The following is a 24,618-nucleotide window of genomic DNA, read 5'->3' as shown; positions in this document are numbered from 1 at the left end:
GACAGTCTAAAATGTCATGGAGCCACCTTTAGTAGATTTTATTTTTTTTATGTACACAGATATTGCTTATTGGAATAACTATTTCTATAAGAAGCTTGGCGGTGATAACTTTCTTGCAGGCAAATCAGCAGTCATTACCTCTTTAAAGGAACGCTAAAGGGTTAGGAACACAAACTTGTATTCCCGACCCTATAGTGTTAAAAAACACATGTACAGTCCCTGCCCCCCCTTTAATAATAATAATAATAAGAAGAAAATGTACCTTATTTCCAGCCTGATTCGACTACTTGGTTGACATCATCAGAATTGATAATCTTAGCCAATCACAATGCTTTCCCATATGAAAGAGTCTATTCTAATGATTTCTGCCAAAGAGGCTGGGTGGGGCTCAATGACAGTCAGAATCCTCATAGAGATGCATTGAAACTGCATCACTGACCCAGGAAGCACCACAGTACAGGCTGTAGATACCAGAACTACATTACGCACAGTTGTTCTGGTGACTATAGTGTCCCTTTAGGTTTTGTTGACTTCTGTCACTTAAAATTTAATATATGTGAATCCTTTGCTTACAGTGAATTGTTTAGTATTTGACATATAGGACGTTTTTGCTTAACCTTGGAAAAAGTTTGTAATTTAAAATGTAGATACTTTCTTCAACTAATTGTCCTGAAAAAAAATTCTTCCTTTTGCCTTTTCCATCAAAACAATGGTTTGAATGCCATGCTTAAAATCGAAAGCAATGGAATTTTACAACTGTATGCGTGTCAAATAACTGAGTATTTACTTTAAACGATCATCACGCTAAGCATTCAAACCACTACATCATCATCACATTGTCCAGACTCGGTAACTCTCACCCCCTCTCCCCCAACTCTCTTCTCGATTCCCAATGTAATTTCATTAGATTTGGCTCAGAATATCAACATTGGTGATCCCAAATCACTCTTCTACAGGTTTTGCCAATGTCTATTGGAATAGGAAAGGGAAATGCATAAATCATGCACATTTCTTTACCACACATTTAGCTACCCAAAATATCCATAACAAACCATGCAGTCACCCATAAACTGTGTGTGTGTGTGTGTGTGTGTGTGTGTGTATATGTATGTGTGTATGTGTATATGTATATATATATATATATATATATAAAATTTCCCACTCTTCACCAAAAATATGCACAATGCACCTGCTTGTGTCACATTTAGCCACCACTATAGAATGCACAGTTCTTCCACCAAGCAGCGTGAAGAGTTTGGAGGCCCTTTGTGTTGATATATCACTCCATTTGCCTACATTGTTCTTGGCTAGAGTTTCATGACCGTACATACAGGCTGTTGGGTTAAGTGATAATGTAATTCTAGAACATTTAGTTTACTGCAGCAGGTAAAATGACAAATACCTTCACTCCAGAAGCAATTTCTTAACTGCCTGGTGCCTGCCAATAGAACAGGTATCCTAAAAAATTCATTATTGCATTCCAGCAGTATTAAAATTGTGTAGGTATCCTAGAATATTAGTGGATTGACCTTCAATGGATCCACTTGGGTGATAGCTTTTTCTAGTCCAAAAAAATCCTGTTTTTAAATAGACATGGCAAACCCAGCAGCTCTGTAGCAATACTCTGTCTCTCTCTATCTATCCCACAGATAAATGTACAGCTTTGATTAGAGAATTTAAATATGTTTTGTGCAAACTAGTGTGTATATATTACAAATCCATCAAACCAGAATGAAAGCTTGCCATTCATGTTCTATATCTATATATTTGGGTGTAAATCAACCTTCCCCCATTCTGCACCATCTATGGCTGTGTATTTAACTGGAGCATCTTGACAAAGTATTGCAGGAGAAGCACAAAGTTTAGTTTTAATGCTTTGAGTTCAAGTGATGTAATCAATCCACAACTTGCCAGAATGTTAACCCCTTTTTTTTTCAGGAAAAAGTTATTTTGCTGTATTCTAAGTTTCTTTGTCCTAAGTGCAATGCGTTTTTGTAGGGGCTTCCACAGGGAGGCATCATGTGATTTTTGTTTGTGTAACGTTAATGTAGATGACTGGGTCTAACAGTACTTACTAAGGCATGCTGACACTGCTTAAACACAGCTTGAAATGTTATCTGCTTGCTTTCTTAATAATTTCTTACCCAATGGCCTCAATGTCTTTAAAGCTGGCTTCAGTCGTGCTGGGGGATCTTCAGGAACGCCAGGCGATATTCCAGGATTTCTTGAAAGGGGCACCGTATGGGATAGAAACTGCATAGGCAATGTCCTGGAGGAAGCCATGAACTGTTTTGCAGAGATGCAGAGGCAGACTGAGGAGAAGTTTCGGATGTGGATAGAGAAACTCACCCGACTAGATACGGACGAAGAGAGCAAGCAACAACTGGAGCCCAGGGAACCTAAACTTCAGCTCTCTGGCCAAAGAGTTTCTCCAAGCAGCCCATCAACACCAGAGACCCCAGTGTTACCACAACAGTCCTTTGGCTCCTACATGAGCTATCAAAATGTTGACACTCTAGATTTCCCTACAGGCCTAAACAATAACAATTTTCCAACTACCTATCCAGAAAATGGTAACATAGCCGAGCAGGATTTAAACCAGTCATAATCTCACCACCCAGCTCCACTTGATCTTATTTAGTCCCTATAAATTGCACAAACAAAGTGCTATTTTGTGTATTCATTATTCTATTTTTTAAGAAGAGGCTAATAATTCCCTTACCAAAGCTTGGCAGAATTTTAGTGGAATGTCTGATGTATACTCTCATACAAGCATTCCATACCTGATTCATATGTGCATGACACATGACCTGGCCTCGGACTAAGCAAGCAATCTATATAGCTCTGTAAAATGGACAATTTGATAATCTCTATTATAAAGAAGTATACCCAACGCTGTTAATCGAATGTTCTAGTTAGATGTTTTGTTTTCTTAACATTTTTATTTGTATGGTCTGTTACTTTAGGTCTACAGACCAATTTAGTGTTTATGGCATTGACCTGATTGCAGGCATTTTTTTAAATGCTCACACCCGATTTAAAATGATGTAATGCTGCGGTAGTGCTTGAATAATTTTTATGAATGACTGATAAGAGTATAATGCATTGTTTCCCTTTAACTGATACATTCTACCTATTGTATTACTATTACAGTATTTATTCTCAGCTGTTACTAAGCTGGCTTTGTTAAATCAGGAGTAACTATGAGCGGTTAGATAAACATTGGGGCTGTATTATATCTACTGTATGAGGACTAATTCTAATCATTTTAAACCGTACATGCAGTCTGACATTGCCTGCCTGGTGTATCTTCTTGCTGTAACAGGAATATCATTGCAGATTGTTATACTAGAGCACATAAATTGTGCAGTGTGTTTTACAATACCATTTACCATAATTTTAATATCCATCTTCGGTTTTGTTTTTCTTTGTTTTTTTTTTGTTTTTTGTCGTTCTTCCCCCACCAATCTCCTTTTAACGCTCAACTGTCTACCGACACTAGTGAACTAATTTTTATGGCTCCTTCTTTGATTGACTATTGATCCCAAAAACATCTAAAGTGCATTATCTTAACCTACACTATTGCTAGGCTGCAGTGATTCTTGAATAGCCATGCTACTGTGCTCTTGTAGCAGCTAAAATACCCAAGGAGATCTACTCTGTCTAGAGTTCTGCAATGTTCAGTTTTTTTTGTTGGCTTTTAAGGAATACTCCAAACACCATAATGGCATGCTGTAGTTGCTATGGTGCCAGGAATGCACTGGCGCTTCCCATTGTAAATAGTCCAACCTTTATTTAGCATGTTTTTTCTTACCAACTCTACTGATGACCAAGCCAGAAGCTTTCTTAGAAGCTTCCTGTGCAAAGTCCTTTTTTGAGATCAGGGTGTAGATTTATTGCCAAACAGAATTTAATGTGAGGTCGATTCCCTTTCAACTATCATTCACCTTCTGAGTGCAACTTGTTTTGTTTCTCACCAAACTGTGGCCCACACACAAAATGGTTACTGTTGTGGCACTGCTTTTGCCAGTAAAATTCAAACTCCAAAAACATTGGGGAAGTTTAGTCTTTGTAGAATTTCAATCCAAACCTCTGAGAAGCATGGAATCCAATATTTCTCTACTTTAACTTGTTGCTGAGTAGAAGTCAGTTATTCGTGAATAATCCCTGTGGTTTTTACCTTTTAAGATGATACAACTTTGAGACTTCTCTTCAAAGTTTTATTTTCTATTGTAGCGTGTATATTTGTTTCCCCTCCTTTATTTTATACATGCATAGCTGAGTGAATATGTTAAATCACATCTCCCACTCTAAATTATTATACAAACTGAACTTATTAGTATTTTACCTTGTTAAAGGATCACTATAGTGTCAGGAAAACAAAGCGGCCTTCCTGACACTATAGTGCACTGAGGGTGCCCCACGTGTCACTGAAGGGGTTAAAACACCCTCAGCCACTTACCTTAATCTAGCGCCGGACTCCCTCCTTCTTCTAGCCATCATGATATTAGAGTTTGTGTGGCAACAATGAAGTATTAGAACATGTATTTGCTCCAACATTACCTGTGAAATAGTCTTTGATATTGTTTTACTGTCCCTAATGATTTAAAAAAAAAACTAACAACCAAGCTGCCTCTAGCGCTCATCTCCACTCCCCCCCCCCCCCCCCCCACCCTTAATTGACATTTAAATGAACAATTCAGGTACCAAAACAACCTAATCTAAATAAAGTTGTTATTGTGCCAGGAGGACCCCCAGATGATTTTTTACCTTCAGGGGTAAATGTTTTTGAATGGTTTAACCCAGACATTGCCTCTAGCAACGATCTAAGTGATCTCCCCCCAGGCAGGGGCACCACTGATTGACTGACTACGTCAGCTGATCGTTCTCAGACAATCAGTGATGCTACATTCACAAAACTGGCTTGAGAAAGGTACGTTTCTTTCAAAGCCTGTTTAGTGAATTGGTAGTCACATATAGGCGGATTGTCAGCTGTCTGCTCTCAGCCAATCAGCGGTGCACCTGCCCAGCAGCACTCCGTGCTTCTTGTAAGTGAAAATTCGTCAGCCGAATGCCGCTGGAGGCAACTTAGGGGTTAAACCATTCGTAAAAGGTTTAACCCCCTTGAGGTAAGAGGGCTTCCTGGCACCATAACAACTAGATTTAGATTACATAAGTTGTTTTGGTGCCTGGAGTGTCCCTTAAAGCTCTAGCCATATCAGGCCATCTCACCTGGTTGGGTTGAAAGGCCTATAAAGAAATTAAGAAAAATTAAAAGCGTGAGGTTTTGCTCATGTGTGTTGTGCAGTTAGATATTGTTTGGTATCTTTATGAAAGGATGTTACACATGTGCCTAGATGTTTACAGTAGTAAGGACCTTTAGTATGTAAAAAAAAATCTGCTTTTAATACATACCACTGATGTAACTGTAGCTGAGTAACAATAAAACGATGGCAAGGAATCTCACGGCTGTGTGTAGTTTGTTTAGAGAAGTTTCTGTAATCCTTTGCCTGCTAGTTTGTAGTACTGATGGCTTCACATTGTAATCCAAGAATTTAGGATTTTCAGTTTTGTTGAACTTTCATTTGTGCAGCTAGGCCACAAATCGTGATTGCAACCAGAGCTCTTATGTATGTCTTATAGAAAGTGCTCCTATGTTGCGGATACAATGTTGTGCCAGTAAAAAGGGCAATGTATTTTGCCTATGTAGATGCTATTTCAAAACTCACTCTTTTCCTAAAATTAACCCCTTAAGAACTTTGTTTTTCTAGGAATGCCCCAAGTTGTGTATTTTAGCGAAATCACAATTTAGTAGCTATATCCCTAATGCAAGCATTAATTTGTGTTCTCAGTTCACATGTGCTTGCACAGGAAAAAGAGAACTGCCATGTTGATCATATTTGGGGGAATTTTTTATCACTGTGGCGGGTTCCTGATTTTTAAAATTAATTTTATTTTCTTAGTTATCCAATATTAGTGACCACAACGTTCGCATTTTACATTCAAGATGTGTAAACTGGTGTCAGAAGGAAAACTCTATAGTATGTTGTACAGACGCATACAATTTACCAGTAGTACCCAGTTTAGTGTAGTAATCCATCTACCTCTAATTTCACCCCTCACAAAACCTTATTTCTTTATTAACTCCTGCCCTTGATTTTTGTCCCAACTCCGCCACATTTACTTATTCTCCCCTATTTGCTCTTTTTGAGTATGCACAAGGAAAGAAAACTGGCATATGTCCTTGCTACCTTACAACACTGAGGGAGCATAGACAGGTGCACAGTCCTGCACCATTATGAGTGTCACCGGTGAGTGTTGGGGTAGGGCAAGAGTAACCGTTGCTTCTAAAACAATTGATACAATAATCCTTTCGTCACGTTTTGAAAGGAAATGTATATTATTTCTTTTAAAGAAAATTAGATTAGAATTTTTTTTTTTTTTTTAAATGCCCTTGGTCAGACAGTATTTGAAAATACTGTATTTGTGGTCTTCCATACTTCACTGCATACACAGAAGCAGAGAAGAATGTAGAGACCCAAGTTGCATGTGTATGGCTGAAGAATTCTGCCACTTACTAAGGATGCGTTTAGAATTTATTTTACATTAGATTGTTTTGTAGACCTACTTGAAAATTATGTAAATTTACAAAACCATTTTTTTTAATTCATTAAAAACTATTTGGGAAATAAAAAGCTTTGCACTGGATATAGTATCCTTTATCCTCAATATTTCACATGGTACTGGCTTTCTGACACAGTAATTGTGACAAAAATAAATTAAAATGGTAAAATACTTTGCTTATAGGTATTTGCAAGGACATTGAAGGCATTGCTAGCAGTGCATCTTATTTGCAACAGATAGTACAAATGTCTGCATTTTAGCATGATGACCACATCATAATGACAAAATCATATTTCTAAAATAAGGTTTAGATACATACCTGAAGAGACATGTGTCCAAGTTTAGCTATAGCTATTTTTATTAACCTCTGGAATGTTAACAGTGAAATAGTTTACTTCATTCACTCCTCCCCCTCCCTGACCGTAGGAATATGATTACTCATTGTAATTTCCTACACTGTTTGAAAGCAGAAGGGTGAGCTTTATTTTTTATTTTAAACTTTTTTTTATCAAACATCCAGACATTATATCAGTAACTAGTGGCTCCTGGCAGAGGAATTCATTCAAACTATGGTGAGTGAGGCTTTATTGACTATTTTTACACACACTGCACCTTAAAGGATCACTATAGGGTCAGGAACATAAACATGTATTCCTGACCCTATAGTGCCAACATCACCATCTAGCCCCCCTGGGCCCCTCATGCCTCCATAGATATAGTAAAAATCTTACTGTATTCAAGCCTGAAGCTGTAAATCTGCATGCTGTTAGACTCAGAAAAACAAGCAGTCTGCTGACTTGTGGTGGCCTGATCCAATCACAGTGCTTCCCCATAGGATTGTCTGAGACTGACAGAGGCAGATCAAGGGCAGAGCCAGCATGATTCAAACTCAGCCCTGGCCAATCAGCATCTCCTCATAGAGATGAATTGAATCAATGAATCTCTATGAGGAAAGTTCAGTGTCTGCATGCAGAGGGAGGAGATACTGAATCACAGGATGCTGTGCACACTGCCGCCCTGTGCTCTGCTGACAGCAGATCTGAGTGGATGGAGGCATGTTATGCCTCCAACTCCAAAGTTCCCCTGGTTCACTCTAAGTGACTGCAACTGGAGGTGTTCATAGCTCTCAATGTAAACACTGTATTTTCCCAGAAAATGCAGTGTTTACATGAGAGGCTGCAGGGAGCTATAGTTCTCACCTGAACAACCTCATTAAGCTGAAGTTGTTCAGGTGACTATAGTGTCCCTTTAAGTGCACAATGCTCCATTCATGACATTGTTGGAGGTGATTTGGTAAGCAACACCAAGGGAGACTCTCAAAGGTGTGTTTTTTTTTTGTTTTGTTTTTTTTTGTTTTTAAAAAGGTGCAAACACACATTAATACCACTAGGGACATGGTAATTATAGTTTTGGCAATACAGGTCTCTATAGCTTTGAGGTAATGTATATAATATATAGTTCCTTTAACTGAAGCTTTGCGGTAGCAGTGACTGGTGCGAGTTTTGTTCCCTTATTAATACCCCCAATGAATATATAGAGGGATTGGAAATTTAGGAAATGTGGCAGAGGTGTAAGAAAGAGGAAGGACATGGGGTTGGAAAAGGAAATGAGATTTAGTGGAGGATGAAATAAGAAAAAATACCAGATGGATCTTGCCAAATGTATGTATTAATATTAAGTGTCTGGCATTTAATATCTACCATGGCAACCTTGTATACAGAGCCTCAGTAAATTAAGGGAAAATAAAAAATATTTTAAAAAAATTATATGAAATATAATGTTTTTGTTGGCAATTTGGTCAAAGGTCAAACCTTTTAGTTGGCAATTTTATTTTGCTAAAATTGAGGAAGTGGCTGTTTCTCTTTAAATTATCATATCTAAACCGAAGATTGAAAACCTATATATGCAAAGCTTTGAAAAATTCTCAAATGTCTTCTCTAGCGTTGATTACTCTGCACAGCTTGATGAGCTGTGCACATGAATGTATTTTTGTATCTGTGCTGGGAAAAAGCCAGTTTGAAGCAGGCTTCTTGTAGAGAGCCCAGCTGTCTCAGCAGGTGAATAAAAGCATTCCCATACGGTGAACACGCTTAAACCTTGTTGCTAACCACGAGTATTTAAACCTCTCAGTTGCTAAGCTCAGAATACGCTTGTAATTTAGTTAAACAATAACTGTCTAGTATTGAACTATATAGAACGCTGATGTGACCATGCTTAGACTTAAAGGAACACTGAGCATTACTGAAAAGCATTTCATTGGCAGTTTATGGTAATAACACATGTCCTTAATGCTTGCTACATGGTATTTTTATGCTTTTTTTTTTTTTTTTTTGAGTGGCATTAATCCTTACACATGGAATGCTAACTAAAATATATATAATTTTTATTAATTTGAAGTAGAACTCCTGTCCTTGAATAATTGGCTTAATTGAACACTACAAGTAATTTTATGGTGTAGGGAAGGGTGTGCATATAGCCTGATTAAACAATTCTAGTCTGTTTCCTTCACTTGCAGGAACTGTAGTGAGCATGTCCACCCTAAACAATTCCCAGTATGGCTCAAAGTACTGTGCCTATGGAACACATATTATGTAAGAAGTGGAGCCTGGACACAGGATATCATTAAAAAGAGAGGTTTTCATGGATGATTTCTTAGCCTCATAATTTACCAAAGCCCAATTAGTTCTGGTACTTGGTTTGTTCTTAGAATACAAGGAGCATTGAACACGGCATATTGTTTGACATATGTATTTTTTTAAAACAAAATATGCTAGCTCTTCTAACTTGATCCTCTGCTGGTTGAAGTCTGTGCTGAGAACTGATTGATTGGCGAGGAAGGAACCATTTTAAAGCGCTTTTAAATTAAAATCTCTACCGTTGCTAGCACTATATATATTAAATTTACTGTTTATAGTTATGTAAATATCACAATTCCCATGCTAACTTGTGTATGTAACTGGCAGGGAATTTTTCTGTACTAAAATTTTTGCTTGGCACTTCCAATCAGAGTGTATAATTTTAATTCAACAGAATTTAAATCCTGATTAAAAGTGCAGTTAAGAATAGATGACGTGTAGCCAATGTCTACATTACGATGCATCTTCCTGCAGCAGTAGTTGTAAAAGGGAATTTGAAGAAGTTCAAATAATGTTTACGCTGACAAATCTGCATACAAGCAAAAGGAAATAAAATCTTTCTCCAGATTCATTCTTTCCATTAACTGCACTGTGCTTCTTGGGGGACACTAACCTGGAAATATAATTATTTGTTAGCAACTTGTGTCTAAACTTAAGTCACACTGCAAGTATACATTTTCCTAATGAGCCTTACCATGGCCCATACTTGACTTCAACTGTCAAAAAAATACCATAATGACCTCAGACTGTTTGGGTTTTGGACTGTTAGATTATAAACATGGTGATATTATATCAAATATATTGTGGGTTTATATGAACGGGTTAGTTGATTTAAGGTCTAATCTTCCACAGTCAGTCATGAACACAGACATTGGTTTTTTTTTTTGGTTTTTTTTTCCCAAAGAGATTCAAAGTATGCTTCCCAATTAAGAGAAGTAAAATTATGGGGACTTTCCAGTAAAAACTGTTTGGTTTAATTATTAATGGGACACTCCACTAACCAAATTAAAAAAAAACTAGTGGATAGACACCAATGAAATATTATATAGTGACATTTAATTATACATGTTTTATTGGATGTATATCTAAAAGCAATCTGCAAATGCAACTTATGTCTTGTTTGCACCTTTTCCAAGCCGTCCCTTTATTCCCCAAACCAGACTTTTGGTGGCTGTCCAATCAGACTGAGAATTTGTTTTGCAAGGAAGGTGCTCTGGGTAATTGCCATCCTCTTGAGTTTAGCTTACCTGAACTAAACTAAACTAAGTGTAAAGTAACAGGACATGTCTGTTTCACAGCCACAGGAATGTAACATGGTTCATTTATGAAAGCAGTACCTTTTGCAACATAAAAATAACACTTCACACATAAGGCACTTCAGCAAGCTTTAGGAGTTTGGAGTGTTCCTTTTAAGGTTTTGTTTAATTTTCTTTATTTTTTGTATAAAAACGGTGGATTTCTACTTTTTTATTATACATGATTTATACGTCCTGTCAGTAGTGATGACAGCTTTTTTGGCAACCTTTTTACATGATGTTCCAGCCAAACAAGGAATTCATTTTCTGCTCAACTTGTAAACTGTCCATCACTGCCCAATACTATATTGATTAAACTAAGGTTCATATTTCTGCTACTTGCATAGTATTTGTTGACCAAACAGTGTTTTGTTGTATTCCTTTTAACCGAGCATATGTCTTGTAAATTTGGTTTACCCTCCCAAATTTATTTGCATTACAAAGTGTTTATATTTTCTCAGCTTGTATCATTTACAACCTCCCTGTATAGTAGTTTAAAAATGTAACTAACTTATCAAAAATAAACATTGTTTAACATTTGTGTTGTGTTTTTGTTTGACGTTAGAAGTAAATAGACGCTATAATAATCTCAAAAGGGAACTGTCACTTCTTTGGAATTTGTGCTACACTTTTATTCAATGCTCATTTAATTTAATTTTGTATAAGAAGTTTAGCAAATATAATCCAGTTCAGACAAGGCTAGATTGGGTAAACATTGCAAAAAAAAAAAAAAAGTTATCATTGCTTTCTCTGTGCTGATTGTTAATCCTTGTTTTAAGTTCAGTCCTTTGAAAATGGCAGATTCCAAAGGAGGCACACCGTTGCAGGATAAAGAGGTGTGGATTAATATTTTACGATTTCATTTGTTTTCACACCTCACAAATATATATTTAATATTGAAGATAAGGTACAATATTAATCCTGAGCAGTGACAGTCCCCCTTTGAGCTTAAAGGGACACAGCACTACACAAATACAAATCACAGTTTAGGAGAGATACGCTCATCAAAAACATGCTTGGATTTAATATGAAAGGGGTATGTATGAAACAGCTTGCAGAATCTGCAAATCTCTTTTCTGCAGCCTCTGCTAGTCTCCCCTTTCTAATTTTGCCCACACTTTCTGTGGGTGTCAAGTCAGACTTCCCAAAGCAATTCATGACATCTTTGCAAGGCAGGTGCTCTGAGCAATTGCTGCCTCTTCAGTTTAGCTTTACTGAGCTGAACCTACAAGGAAGTAACAAGACCTGTTGTCTGTTTGACGGCCAGGAGGTTGTAACAAGGTTAAAGGAACACTGTAGTCACCAAAAACAGGTTAACTTAATGAAGCAGTTATAGTGTATAGATCATGCCCCTACAGTCTCATTGCTCAGTTCTGTTATTTAGAAGTTAAGTAACTTATTTGTGTTAATGCAGCCCTAGCCACACCTCGTCTGGCTGTGACTCTCAGAGCCTGCATTACAAAAATTGGTTTCACTTTCAATCAGATGTTACTTTCAAAGTTTCATCTCCTGCTCTGTAAAGTGAACTTTAACCCCTTAAGGACCAAACTTCTGGAATAAAAGGGAATCATGCCATGTCACACATGTCATGTGTCCTTAAGGGGTTAAAGGGACTCTCCAGTGCCAGGAACACATCCGTTTTCCTGGCACTGTAGTGCCCCTCTCCCGGCACTGTAGTGCCCCTCTCCCGGCACTGTAGTGCCCCTCTCCCTCCCACCCTCCATCCCATGTTGCTGAAGGGGTTAAAACCCTTTCAGTGACTTACCTAAATCCAGCACTGATGTCCCTCAACGCTGGGTCAGGCACTGCCCATGCTCCTCCCTTGCCGACATCAGCCGGCGGGGGAGACCTAATGCGCATGCGCAGCAATGGCCACTTGCGTGCATTAGACCTGCCCATAGGAAAGCATTATTCAATGCTTTCCTATGGAGATTCCGGTAATGCTGGCGTTCCTCATGCATAGCGTGAGGACGTCTAGCGTAGTTTAAAACACTTTTCGTGTTCTAAGAACAAGGAAGTTCCTCTAGTGGCTGTCTGATAGACAGTCACTGAAGGATGACTTAACCCTGCAAGGTAATTATTGCAGTTTATAAAAACTGCAATAATTACACTTGCAGGGTTAAGGGTGGTGGGAGTTGGCACCCAGACCACTGCAATGGGCAAAAGTGGTCTGGGTGCCTGGAGTGTCCCTTTAATTACATAAATAAGATTCCTGCAGGGTCTAGCAAGCCATGAAAAGAGCAAGAGACAATAAATTCTAAATTAAACTGAATTTGCAATAATGGAAGTGTAAACATTAGATGACTCTTTACATGAAGTTTTTAGGAAGGCTGTGTAAGTTACATGCAGGGCCTAGGGCTGCATAAACAAAGTGATTTTTGTTTTGGTCTTCTAAATGGCACAGAAGTGAGCAGTTTGAATGCAGGGTCATCTGTACACCAAAACTGCTTCATTAAGCAAAAGTTGTTTTGGTGACTATGTTTGTGTGTGTGTGTGTGTGTGTGTGTGTGTGTATATGTATGTATATATATTATATATATATATTTAACGCCAATTTTGGCCAGTGTTTGTGACCAAGTGGCTACTAAAAAAAGACTGGACATACCCCATTTGCAATACCTTGGGTTGTCTAATATATATGGTGTGTGTGTGTGTGTGTGTGTGTGTGTGTGTGTATATATATATATATATGTATGTATATGTATGTGTGTATATATATATATATATATAACCATTTGCAATAGTAGACAACCCAAGGTATTGCAAATGGGGTATGTCCAGTCTTTTTTTTTTTTAGTAGCCACTTGGTCACAAACACTGGCCAAAATTGGCGTTAAAATTTAGCCTTTTGCATTTTTTCACACACAAACAAATATTAACACTAACTGTGGCTAGTGATTGTGACCATGTGGCTACCCCATTTGGGTAGCCTTGGGTTGTCTACTATTGCAAATGGTATGCTATCATGGGGGTAATTCTCATTCCTGGGCTACCATACGGTCTCAAGGCAACGTAACCAATCTAGCGAATTTCAATGTGGAAAAAACTGAAAAATGTAACATGCTAGATTTGACCCTGTAACTTCCCAATACACCATAAAACCTGTACATAGGGGGTACTGTTTTACACGTGAGACATCGCTGAATACAAATGTGTATTTTATTGCAATAAAAGCAAACAGTATTATGACATTCACAGGTAAAATGTCACGTAGAACTAAAATTAAAATTTTCATTTTTTACCATTTTTTTTTATATTTTATTCATATTAAATTGTTTCATACCTAAATATTTGGTTAAATGAAAGCCCTGTTTCCCCTGAATAAAACTATATATAATAAGTGTGGGTGCACATAATATTAAAGAGGCGAATTATGCCTGAACAGTCATATAGCGCAAATTCAAGTTTTTGTTTACGTTTTGTTTTGATCACAACATGTTCATTTGGCTCAGTCCTTAAAGGGTAAAGCAACACTCCAAGCAACATACCGACTACATCATTCTATAGTGGTTGTTGTTACAATGAGCAAATTAAATCTTTTTACAAAACTGCAGCTAACCAAATCTTCATATAGTGCAGTCAGTCTGTTTGGTATAGAGATAATGTACTGGGCTGAAAAGATGGTGGATGACACTATAGTCAATTTGCAAGATTAGAGAACTTAACCCTTAGGTGCCCCTCCAATCCCACAATTAGACTGTTTCAGTTCTGACTTTATCTGAAGTGACACGGAAGGGATTATTGCATTTTTCCTCCCAAAGGCTACAACATATTTTACTGTAAACCATTTTGTAGTTGGCTACATTATACTTCTCAACTTCATATGAGCTTTTCTAACCACAAATGTGCAAACGTATGTGTTTGTTAGCTGAACTGAGATTATTCTTCTGTTACATGTTCTGGCATAGCACTCAGTGAGGGTTTCTCAAGAGGAGCTGCTCTGGGGATAAGTTACAAATATAGAGCTATCATCATGGGAACTAGTGGAATGTTCCTGTTGATTGTGTCAATACTTAAAGGGAAACTCCAGTGCCAGGAAAACGATCCGTTTTCCTGGTACTGGAGGGTCCCTCTCCCTCCCACCCACCAATCCCCGGTTACTGAAGGGGTGAAAACCCCTTCAGTCACTTACCTGGGGCAGCGGCGATGTCCCTCGCCGCTGTCTCCTCCTCTGCGACGCTCCTCCTGTCCATTGCGGTGGGCGAGACTGATACCTAATGCGCATGCGCGGAAATGCTGCACATGCGCATTACATCTCCCCATAGGAAAGCATTGAAAAATAATTTCAATGCTTTCCTATGGGGTTTTGAGCGACGCTGGAGGTCCTCACACAGCGTGAGGACGTCCAGCAACGCTCTAGCACAGGTTTCCTGTACTATGGACCAGGAAGTGACCTCTAGTGGCTGTCTAGTAGACAGCCACTAGAGGTGGAGTTAACCCTGCAATGTAATTATTGCAGTTTATGAAAAACTGCAATAATTACACTTGCAGGGTTAAGGGTAGTGGGAGTTGGCACCCAGACCACTCCAATGAGCAGAAGTGGTCTGGGTGCCTGGAGTGTCCCTTTAAGCTTTTTTTCCAGAATGTTTTGGGATTACATTATTTTTTTTTTTTTAATTTGGATGCTATAACCAGCTTTGATTGGCATAAACTTGAATTAATTCAATAGTTATTAAACAGGGGGTGGTGATGTATATGTGTGTATATTTAGAGAGAAAGCTTTAAACAAGTATTGGCACCCAATTATCTATACATATACAGAGGCGCAAATAGGTTGTTAACCCTCCTAAATGTACCCTTAAAACAATCAAAAATTAAACTATAATACTGCACTCAAGTGCAGTATTATAGTTTTATTTCAATATTTAACATACAATCGTTCTAAATTTAGCAGTTGGTCACTTTGTGACTTGAATTGACATTAAAAGGAACAATCCTGGTACCAACACAACTTATCTAAATAAAGTTATGGTGCCAGGAGGCCCCCCTCCTAGGCGCTTTCTTACCCTTAGGGTAAACCGTTTTTGAACGATTAACCCAGAAGTTGCCTCCAACGCCGATATCCATTATCTCCACCAGGCAGGGGCACCACTGATTGGCTGAGTGGTCAGCTGACTCTCTCAGCCAATCAGTGACTCCCCGTTAACAAAACCAGTTTGGAAGGAAATGTACCTGAGCTGAGCGCGCTGGAGGTAACGTCGAAGTTAAACAGTTTGCAGTTCAAAAAGAGTTTAACCCATAAAGGTAAGGCGCCGGGGGAAGTTGTTTTGGTGCCTTATGATACTTAAACTGTCTCTTTAAACAGGTTATTAACTAAACTGAGAATTGTTGAACATCCAAAGTGAATTTTAAATTTAAGAAGGAATTCAAGTCAGCTTTGCTAATTTGGCATTGGAAAGAACACTTGTAACCAGAATTAATTTTTTTTTAATTTTTTATTTTTTTTTATTGTGCGAGGAGGTCCCCCGGGCACTGCTTTACCTCAAGGGGTTAAACAGATAGCGAATAAGTTAATCTCATGTTCCTGAACCTGGTGCCAGTCTGCTCTGACCAGCTCCTTCCTTTTAAAGGACCACTATAGTGCCAGGAAAACATACTTGTTTTCCTGGCACTTTAGGGTCTCTGGGTCCTCCTCCCGCAAGGCTCTAGGGGGTGGAAGGCGTCCCTTACCTTTCCCCCCCTGCCGGGCTCCCTCGGCGCGGGGAACTCTCCTCCTCCTTTTTGCCGCCATCGGCTGAATGCGCGGCAAGAGCCGCGCGCTCATTCAGCCAGTCCATAGGAAAGCATTCTCAAGGCTTTCCTATGAACGCTGGCGTCTTCTCACTGTGAAAATCACAGTGAGAAGCGCGGAAGCGCCTCTTGCGGCTGTCAATGAGACAGCCACAAGAGGCTGGATTAATCCATTGGTAAATATAGCAGTTTCTCATGTTTACAGCAAAAAGGGTTAAACCTAGATGGATCTGGCACCCAGACCACTTCATAAAGCTGAAGTGGTCTGGGTGCCTATAGTGGTCCTTTAAAGGGACTCTCCAGCCAAGTAGTTTTACTCACTTGGTTCCAGCGCCGGGAGCCTCATGAAGCCGCGCCCCCTCTTTCGTCAAAATGACGTAATAGGCGAGCAGGGAGCAATCAGACGCTTCCATTTGGAAGCGTCATTGCTCCCTTGTGCGCATGCGCGGCTTCGCCACACTTGCGCACATACTTCAGAGGATGCCGCCCTCTGAAGTCCTGAGCGCAATACCGCGCGTGCGCCTGCCGCGGGCTGAGCTGACTGACAGCTCAGCTTGCGGTCTTTGCCCGCTCCCTCTCCTCTCTGACAGGCTGGAGAGAGAAGGCGCGCACACAGTGCCTTCTCTCTCCTGCACACGTCAGACGTATTTTCAAACGTCTGACGTGTACAGGGCCTTGCATGATAGGAAGTCCCTCTGGTGGCCGTCTGAGTGACGGCCACTGGAGGTATTCCTATCAATCAATGTAAACACTGTATTTTCTCTGAAAATACAGTGTTTACATTAGATTGCCTGCAGGGAGCTATAGATCTCACCTGAACAAATACATTAAGCTGTAGTTGTTCAGGTGACTATAGTGTCCCTTTAAATCTGGGGCTTGAATCAGGAAGCCTCGGAATAGGAGCCGCTGATTGGCTAAGAGCCTCCCTCACTAATGCTCTAAGCTACTCATAGCTCCCCATTCTCAAAACTGAGTGAGAAATGTCCATATTTTTCTCACTCTGTTTGTAAATGGATAGGCTGAGAGTGTAACCTGACACAATCAGTCTATTGGTGCCTGCAGTCTGGGGCTTGAATCAGGGAGCCTCAAACTGGGAAAGGAAGTAGCTGGTCAGAGCTGACTGACACCAGGTTTAACACTTTAAGGGTTAAACAATTTAATGGTTTAACCCCTTGAGGTAAACCAGCACTTGTGGATAATCTTGCACCATGACAACTTAATTCAAGTGTAGTGGTTAAATGTATCTTTCAATTCCCAACAGTTCTCACTTTAGGCAAATAGTCTACTGACTAGGCTTATGGTAAATGGCTTCAAATAGCTAGCTATGCAGGTTTGTTGCTCAAAATCTGTTTAAATACATATCACAAAATTAACAGCAATATGTAGCCTTTTATGGTAGGTTTGAGTAATATGTTGCAATTCAGTGCTGCTCTTATCAACTGCTTTTGGCTCTAGATCCCATACTTCACAGTTGGCTATAGTTTGTCTGTAAAACACTCAGGTGATCTTGTGAAGGACAGAAAGCACCAGCACAGGACATGTGGCTAGTAGTGACAGGTTATGCTACCAGAGACAAAGGTACCACAGGTTGCACCTCCCTGCCTGTCATAATGCAGTCCAACTTTGTTTACTGATCTGTTAATTGTCACTTTGCATGCTAGCATTGTACCTGTATATGGTGTTTGCTTATCCTGTACATGTGTTTAAGATAAGTTATAAGCTGTGCTGTTTGGAAGTGTGGAAGATACCAGAGTGGAGCTACAAGTTTATGATTATATCCTCCCGATGAAGATTTGAAGTAGTTCCCTGTCAAAGTTTATTCTCTGGGTAGGTGATAAAAAATAAATATCACTCAGCATGTATACATTTCTGATTACATTTTATGTATTTATTTACTTGCATGACTATACATGATGGAGTGGTACAATTTTGACTCGAGACACAAACATCTGCATTTTTTATTTTTTTTGTCCTTTTAAGTTAGTAAAAATAAAAAATGCATACGAATTCCTCCTGCCCCCCACCTGTAAGCTTTTGAGGGCCAAGAATGGGTTAAGCATGAATTTCTAAATGTCACTGAATTAGTTGTGCTTTTTTCCTTGTGTTTTGAATAAACCGTTGCAGCCCTGGTTTACAAACACCAATATAAACAGCTTGATAAGGAAATGGATTATGATATCTTCAGTTTGGTGCATCTAGCACTCAGTCCACTAGTCAATATTGTACTTCCCCCTGTATCTTCTGCACTGAACATCCAAATTGTGTCTTAACCACTGTCTTGTATTATGTAAATGTGTATCCCTGATGAATACCCCCAGAGCACAATTCAGAAGTCTCCAGTATGTTTTGTATTGTTCTAAAGTTGGGAATTGATTTTTGTTTTGTTTTTTGAGATTTTTGATTTGGTAGTCTAAAGGTGTGGATTATTGCTAATGTGATAGAAACACAACTCAAGTAACTTTTTTTTTTTTTTTAGTGGCAGACCATTTTATAGCCTTGCAAATATCCACTGAGCTGAATTTCCACAAGTTCAGTGAGGGTTGAAGCCCAGTATCTGCTTCAGAGAAATAACTACAGGGTGTATTCACTCAATTTGCTCCAGAGCCAGTCAGGGCAATTTACTGTGCTTGGGTAAATGTGATCATTGTTCCTGTGCAGCAAGCTTTAATACCAGAATTCAGGTTATCAAGCAGACCTCTTGGTAAAGAACTGCTAAATCTTAACAGGAGACTACTGTATTGTGCTCACTGTCTGACCTTCACTATAGCCATAAATTAATATCTTACATTTATTAATCTACTAACTGGAGTCATGTTTGCAGTATAAAATGTCTGCCCAGATGCCTTGTTTCGACATGTGTTAATATAATCAATTGACTTTGCTGTATATGTGCAACAATTAACCCTTTTTTTTTTTTTGTGGAGTAATGTGATGCCATTGCATTGAGGAATTTATTTTGGATGGCTAAAGCTGCATGTGTAAAGACTTTACCCTATAGGATTATTGCTGCTACTAGTCATAAATTATCGCTTACAATTCACTTCAGCATTCAACTAGACTGGTTTCTTTATCTCCTTTGATGCTCATTTGCCCTTGCATCACAGCAGCTGGGCCAAACTCTGGCCCTCTGATTACAGCCATTATGAGATTTGTTTAGAGCAACACTCCAGATTGGAAGTGTAGTAATTCACAAACGGAGGATATAGCACTTAGGAATCCAGGTGCTTATCAGGGCCAGGGTTGGCAAAACCCCGTTTAGTAGATATTAGGTCCAGGCACTCAGCATTGCTGCAGACAGGCAGGTTTATTGGAAAAAAAAAAGTGCAACGTTTCGGTCTACACAGAGGCTCATTTGCCCATGCATCACAGCAGCTTGGCCAAACTCTGGCCCTCTAAATACAGCTATTATGATATTTGTTTAAAGCAATTCTCCAGATTGGAATTGACACAATTTTTTTAAGAGTTGTATAAATAATGTGTTAACATATGAAAAAAGAACAAAATAAGATACCTCTTTAAAGTTCTTGTATTTGCTTGCTGACCTCTGCCCAGACCATGAAGTGGCTCAGCCAGGCAGGAGGCTCTCCTTCTATTCTATCTAAAATTCTCCTATCAACATGTGCCCAGCAGGGTTTATGGGCAATGTAGTTAAGCACGTTTCAGCAATATCATTCCTCACACAGGATTGATGCAATTAATGCCTAAGCTGAGAGCATGGTTTACGTTTGGGAACACAGCTTGTATATTGATCGCTAGATCTCGTGACTGCTCACGCATTCAGCCAGAGCTCAGGTATTCTTTTGTTTTTTCCACAGATCCTGTCAGGGGAGATAGATGAGGAAGTGTAGCACAAAAAAGAACTTAGTATAGTGTTGGTGTTCTATTTAGTTTCTTATTGTGATAGCTAATTTATTCTATTACCTGAATCCGCAGATAATTTTAAATTTTGGTGGCAATTCCAGTAGGGATTGACCAATTATTGGTCGACGATATTATTGGCAGATATTCAAAATTTTCAGCAATATCAGTATCTGACTATAAAGATACCGATATTGCTGATAATGCAAACCAGGGCTGCCATCAAGGACGGACAACCGAGACGGTTCTGGGTGGCCCGCAGCGCACACTTACTTACCTTCCCAGCAGCTCCCCTGTCTAAATCTGCCGAGTAACATAAAAAATCAATATCGGTCGATCCCTAAATTCCAGCATACGTTTCAGTGGAGCTATTTAAAAGGCTCCCACCCATTTTTTTCTGGAATTTTTGTCCAACTTATTTAAATGGTGGTTGAGCTAACGAGCTGAATGATTATCAGACAATATGTTGTCTATACCTTATAGGAGCGTGGATTGCTGGGTGTTATAAGCCCCTGTACTATGTCACATTCATGTTTTGATAAACATTATTTAAACTTAAACTATCTGTCTTGTATATTCTTACAGTAATAGCTGAATTTTGAGATGGGGGGGAGGAATGCATTAAAGTCTCACCAATAAAGTTCAGTGTGTTCTTCAGATACCTGCAATTATGTGACAGAAAAGCTCCAAAGGCAACCTAAGGGGTTTTGTGGGGGAGGCTTACCTATGCTGTAGCTTCAAGCAGGGTCCTAGAAAAGTCAATTTGGTCCCCCCCCCCCCCCCCCACTCCACCCTTTCATAGTTTGCCCAGAGTCCTCTTTAATATTAAGAGAGAGAGAAAACATCCAATTGTTGTGCACGGCTGTTGGTGCAATATTTTTACACACTAGGTGCAGGTTTATTGCTACAAATTTGGGGTAATGTTGTGGGTGCAGGGTTTATAAAGCATAGTATGGGATTAAAGCTGTGATGGTTGACAATATATAATACTCAATAATTCAAAGATTTGGCATCCAAGTGTGATTCATACTACATTTAAGATTAAGGGTGTGCTTTGTATTGGGAGGGGCTTGAGTCGGGATATATGGAGAGGCACTGGAAGAGGGGCTTTGATGAGGAGTGACTAACATTGAGAGGGGTAGGGAGGATTAGCAGTTGGTGACTAGAGGGCCAGCTAAAATGATAGGAGACGTGTAAGATAGAGACAAACTACAGTGGCCAAGATTGATGATGGAGGAGTTGCTGGGCGTTAAAAATAAATAAATAAATAAAAATTGTGTGACTGAGAGGGCCATAGTTAAAGCAATACTTTACGCTTAAAAATAATTATATTGTTACATATGGGTGTCCCTGTATTGCATTAGAATCATGTCTCCCTCTTTACGAAAAAACATTATACACTCTTTAATCACTCTGTGATCATCATACTTGACGGTCTTAGTCCAATCCATTTCTTCTTAGAGGCGCATTGGGAACCTATAGCATGTGTGGCAGATGCCGTGACTCCACCAATTTGATCCCTGGCATATAGCCTTTGAAACATTGAAGGTCTTGATAGGGGGAGCACATGTAGTGGAGGTAATTCTTAAAATATCCAAGAAAATATAAGCACTGCTGTTTTTAAAAACGGTCATGTTCAATATTACCAGGCGAAAATGACAAGGTCTTGGACCAAACCACTTCATTAAGCTGTAGTATTGAGTGTCCTTTTAAGACTAATAAAATGTGTGCTGAAAGGAACCACGCCTTTAAGTTTGTCATGGAGGTGCGATTGCTAAAATCAAAATGAAGGTCAAACTGTGTTTAGAGAAACAGGGAAGTAGTTGGCTGCACTCTGAATATTGGGGTCTGTTAACTTTCTATTCATAGCAAATGGATTGAGAGAATCTTCTCCTCATCTTCCAGTTCTTAGGATAGAGGTAGGCATTTTTCATGACTGGTTGTTGAGGCTTTTTGTGAGGTTATTTGTGTCCTTAGGGTTTGCTTCTGGAAGAGAATACACCAAGTCATAGTTCCAGTGATTATGTGCAAATGTAGACATGTAAACATAGTTTAAAATTTTATATTTTCCTACTTCTCTGTTCCAGTAGCTATGCATAAATGCTAAGAATATCTGTTTGAGGCCTAAACTTTGAATTTCATTTAGACTAATCTGTAGTTCTTATTTCATTCCGAGTGGACTCCAATTTGGAAGTCTACAATAAGGTATAGTAGTTGGCGATAAGTGTACCTTTAATAATTTTAAGCCATAGAATATATTTGTGGGAGATCAGAAGTCCTTTCTTATATAAAACCCTGCAGGGTCTTTATCAGGACCTTGATCACGGGTCGAAATGTTGAACTGCACAAATCACATTCTGGAAGTCCTGTGAGTTCTAACATTTATTGGAATATTAAATAATTCTGAGTAAACACAGAGGCGGTTACTTTAGAATGTGTACATATATTTCTGTATGTAAATATACCGGTACTTCTAAATTATGCACCCTTATTATACTGGTTTTGAAAGTCAAGATTTTACTTTTTAAGCAATGTAATTACTTAAAAAGAAAACCTTTTTTATATATGAACTTTGTTCCTTTTTAATTACAGATGGACCGCCTATTGTTACCCATTATGATATCTCTGATACAAACTCTGACCCAGAAGTTCTTAATGTGGATAACATGCTTGCAGCTGCTGTGGTAAAAGAACATAACAACTTGTCCAAACAGGAGAATCTTGCATCCTGGCGTACACGGGGGCTTCTCGATGAAATAAACGCTGACTCTGGTGCGTACCCCAAACTTTTATATCAGCCTATTGAATAGAGCTTTTACATTATTCCTAGTAATTTTCAGGATTACACAGATGTTTGTTTAGGATTCAATATTATTTTTTTCACTGTATTGGCAAACAATGATATTTTACAGCTTTGGGATCCAAAACCAGAAATAAAGATTTAATGAAGATTTCTCAAATGAATGCTCATTTAAATACTATGTATAGTAGTCCTCCCTTGGCCCTTCAGCCAAAAATTCTCTTGTCAATTGGTGGTTAAAGAATAAAAACAAGGCATGATGAATGAACAATTATTTCAGTATGATGTTCATAAGAGCAAATTCACAAAACCACCTTTGCCAGCATTGCGGCTTCACCCCATTGGTATATTAGTACATTCTGTTTTACATATTTTCAATAAGATTCTCCTCATTCATTTTGCCTCATTCAACGGTAAATTTTCCAGCCTTTGTGACGCACTGCTAAGACATTGGGTTAATTGCTATTTAGAGACGCTAGGGAAAATGTGGTATTGGTATATATCTACAAGAAATTAGAAACTGTAAAAATTTGTATTTGATCATATAAAAAAAAAAAAAAAAAAAAAAAAACTCCAGACCCCTAACAAACTTTAGCTTGTTGAAAATATTTGTGTAGAGCTATGTTTATCATTTTGCAAGAAGTGCAGATTTCAATAGAAATTGACATTTATATAAAGTTACACCCCCTGGCTTTTCAAACATACAGTTGGTCCTGTTACTGGTTTAATTAGCTCAGTGGAGCTAAACTCAAGAGGCAGGAATTGCCCCGAGCTCCTGCCTTGCAAAGAGCTGCATTGGGTAGTCTGTGATTGGACAGCCACAGAAAGTCTTAGTGGGGTTAGAAGGGGAGAGCTTATAAAGGCAGCAGATGAGAGAACTGCAGGTTTTGCAAGTGGTTTTTAGATGTACCCTTCCCACCCCCTATAAAAAATGCTTGGGCCTATCTACTAAATAGTGATTTATTTATTTATTTTGTATTTGGGCACTGTAGTGTCCCTTTAAATATTTTATAATTTTTTTCATAGTCGTTTGGCATATATTTCTATTGTTTAGTAGCAAACAGTGGCTTTCTCCATTGTGGTAAACCATAATGCATCTGTGGGTTTGTTGCTGTGCATCCAGCTCGTCTTGTAATTACATGTGTTAGTCCACCTATTGTACAGTGCTATGAAATTTTTGGAGCTTTATTAATAATAAACACTGAAATGAAGTGAATAAAATTTAAATTTAAGGCAGAAAGTGTGCTTGGTTTGGGGAAACCTCTCTGATAAAGTCACAGCTTGGATATGCCAGATTACATTTTGCAATTCAGTTTTCACTTCTGTAATTAATTGTCAATGGTCCACTTCCTTGGCTTTGCAGCTTTTTGAATTACACTTACAATACGTTTGTGCCCTCCAGTGGTAATTGTGGTTGTAGCTGTGTGATAAAGATTGTATAGAAAACCGTCTTTTCTTTCTTAAATTTCTCACTTAGCTATGGGTTAGTAATAATGATTTCTCTGACAAAGAATGAAAACTGTTTACCAAATTCAGTAGTTGTGCTTAGAAAGGTCTCAAACTCTTTTACTCCCATCTGGAAGAGGTAGCGCCTCTCGTAGCTGTCTTGAAGACTGATTCAACCCTGCAATTTAAGCATTGGTTTAACTTTGCAGGATTAGAATCACAGGACCAC

At 38.7% G+C, this 24,618-nt stretch overlaps 1 protein-coding gene across 2 annotated transcripts in view; it reads left to right on the top strand.

Annotated features, from left to right (window-relative positions):
• ARK2N (arkadia (RNF111) N-terminal like PKA signaling regulator 2N) overlaps nucleotides 1-24,618 on the top strand; it is a 57,451-nt gene that overhangs the window by 20,572 nt on the left and 12,261 nt on the right. The window contains exon 3 of one of the 2 annotated variants that reach the window (XM_063453887.1): nucleotides 22,736-22,915. In XM_063453887.1, the coding sequence (XP_063309957.1) occupies nucleotides 22,736-22,915 (180 nt within the window). Of the gene's footprint in view, nucleotides 1-2,168; nucleotides 4,650-22,735; nucleotides 22,916-24,618 lie in introns of those variants that run through there. The other variant, XM_063453888.1, reaches the window with a different exon arrangement.

This window comes from Pelobates fuscus, chromosome 5, assembly GCF_036172605.1.
Source record: "Pelobates fuscus isolate aPelFus1 chromosome 5, aPelFus1.pri, whole genome shotgun sequence".
Classification (NCBI taxonomy): Eukaryota; Metazoa; Chordata; class Amphibia; order Anura; family Pelobatidae; genus Pelobates; species Pelobates fuscus.
Note: the sequence above shows the minus strand (reverse complement) of the source record. Positions and strands in the feature narration are given on the sequence as shown.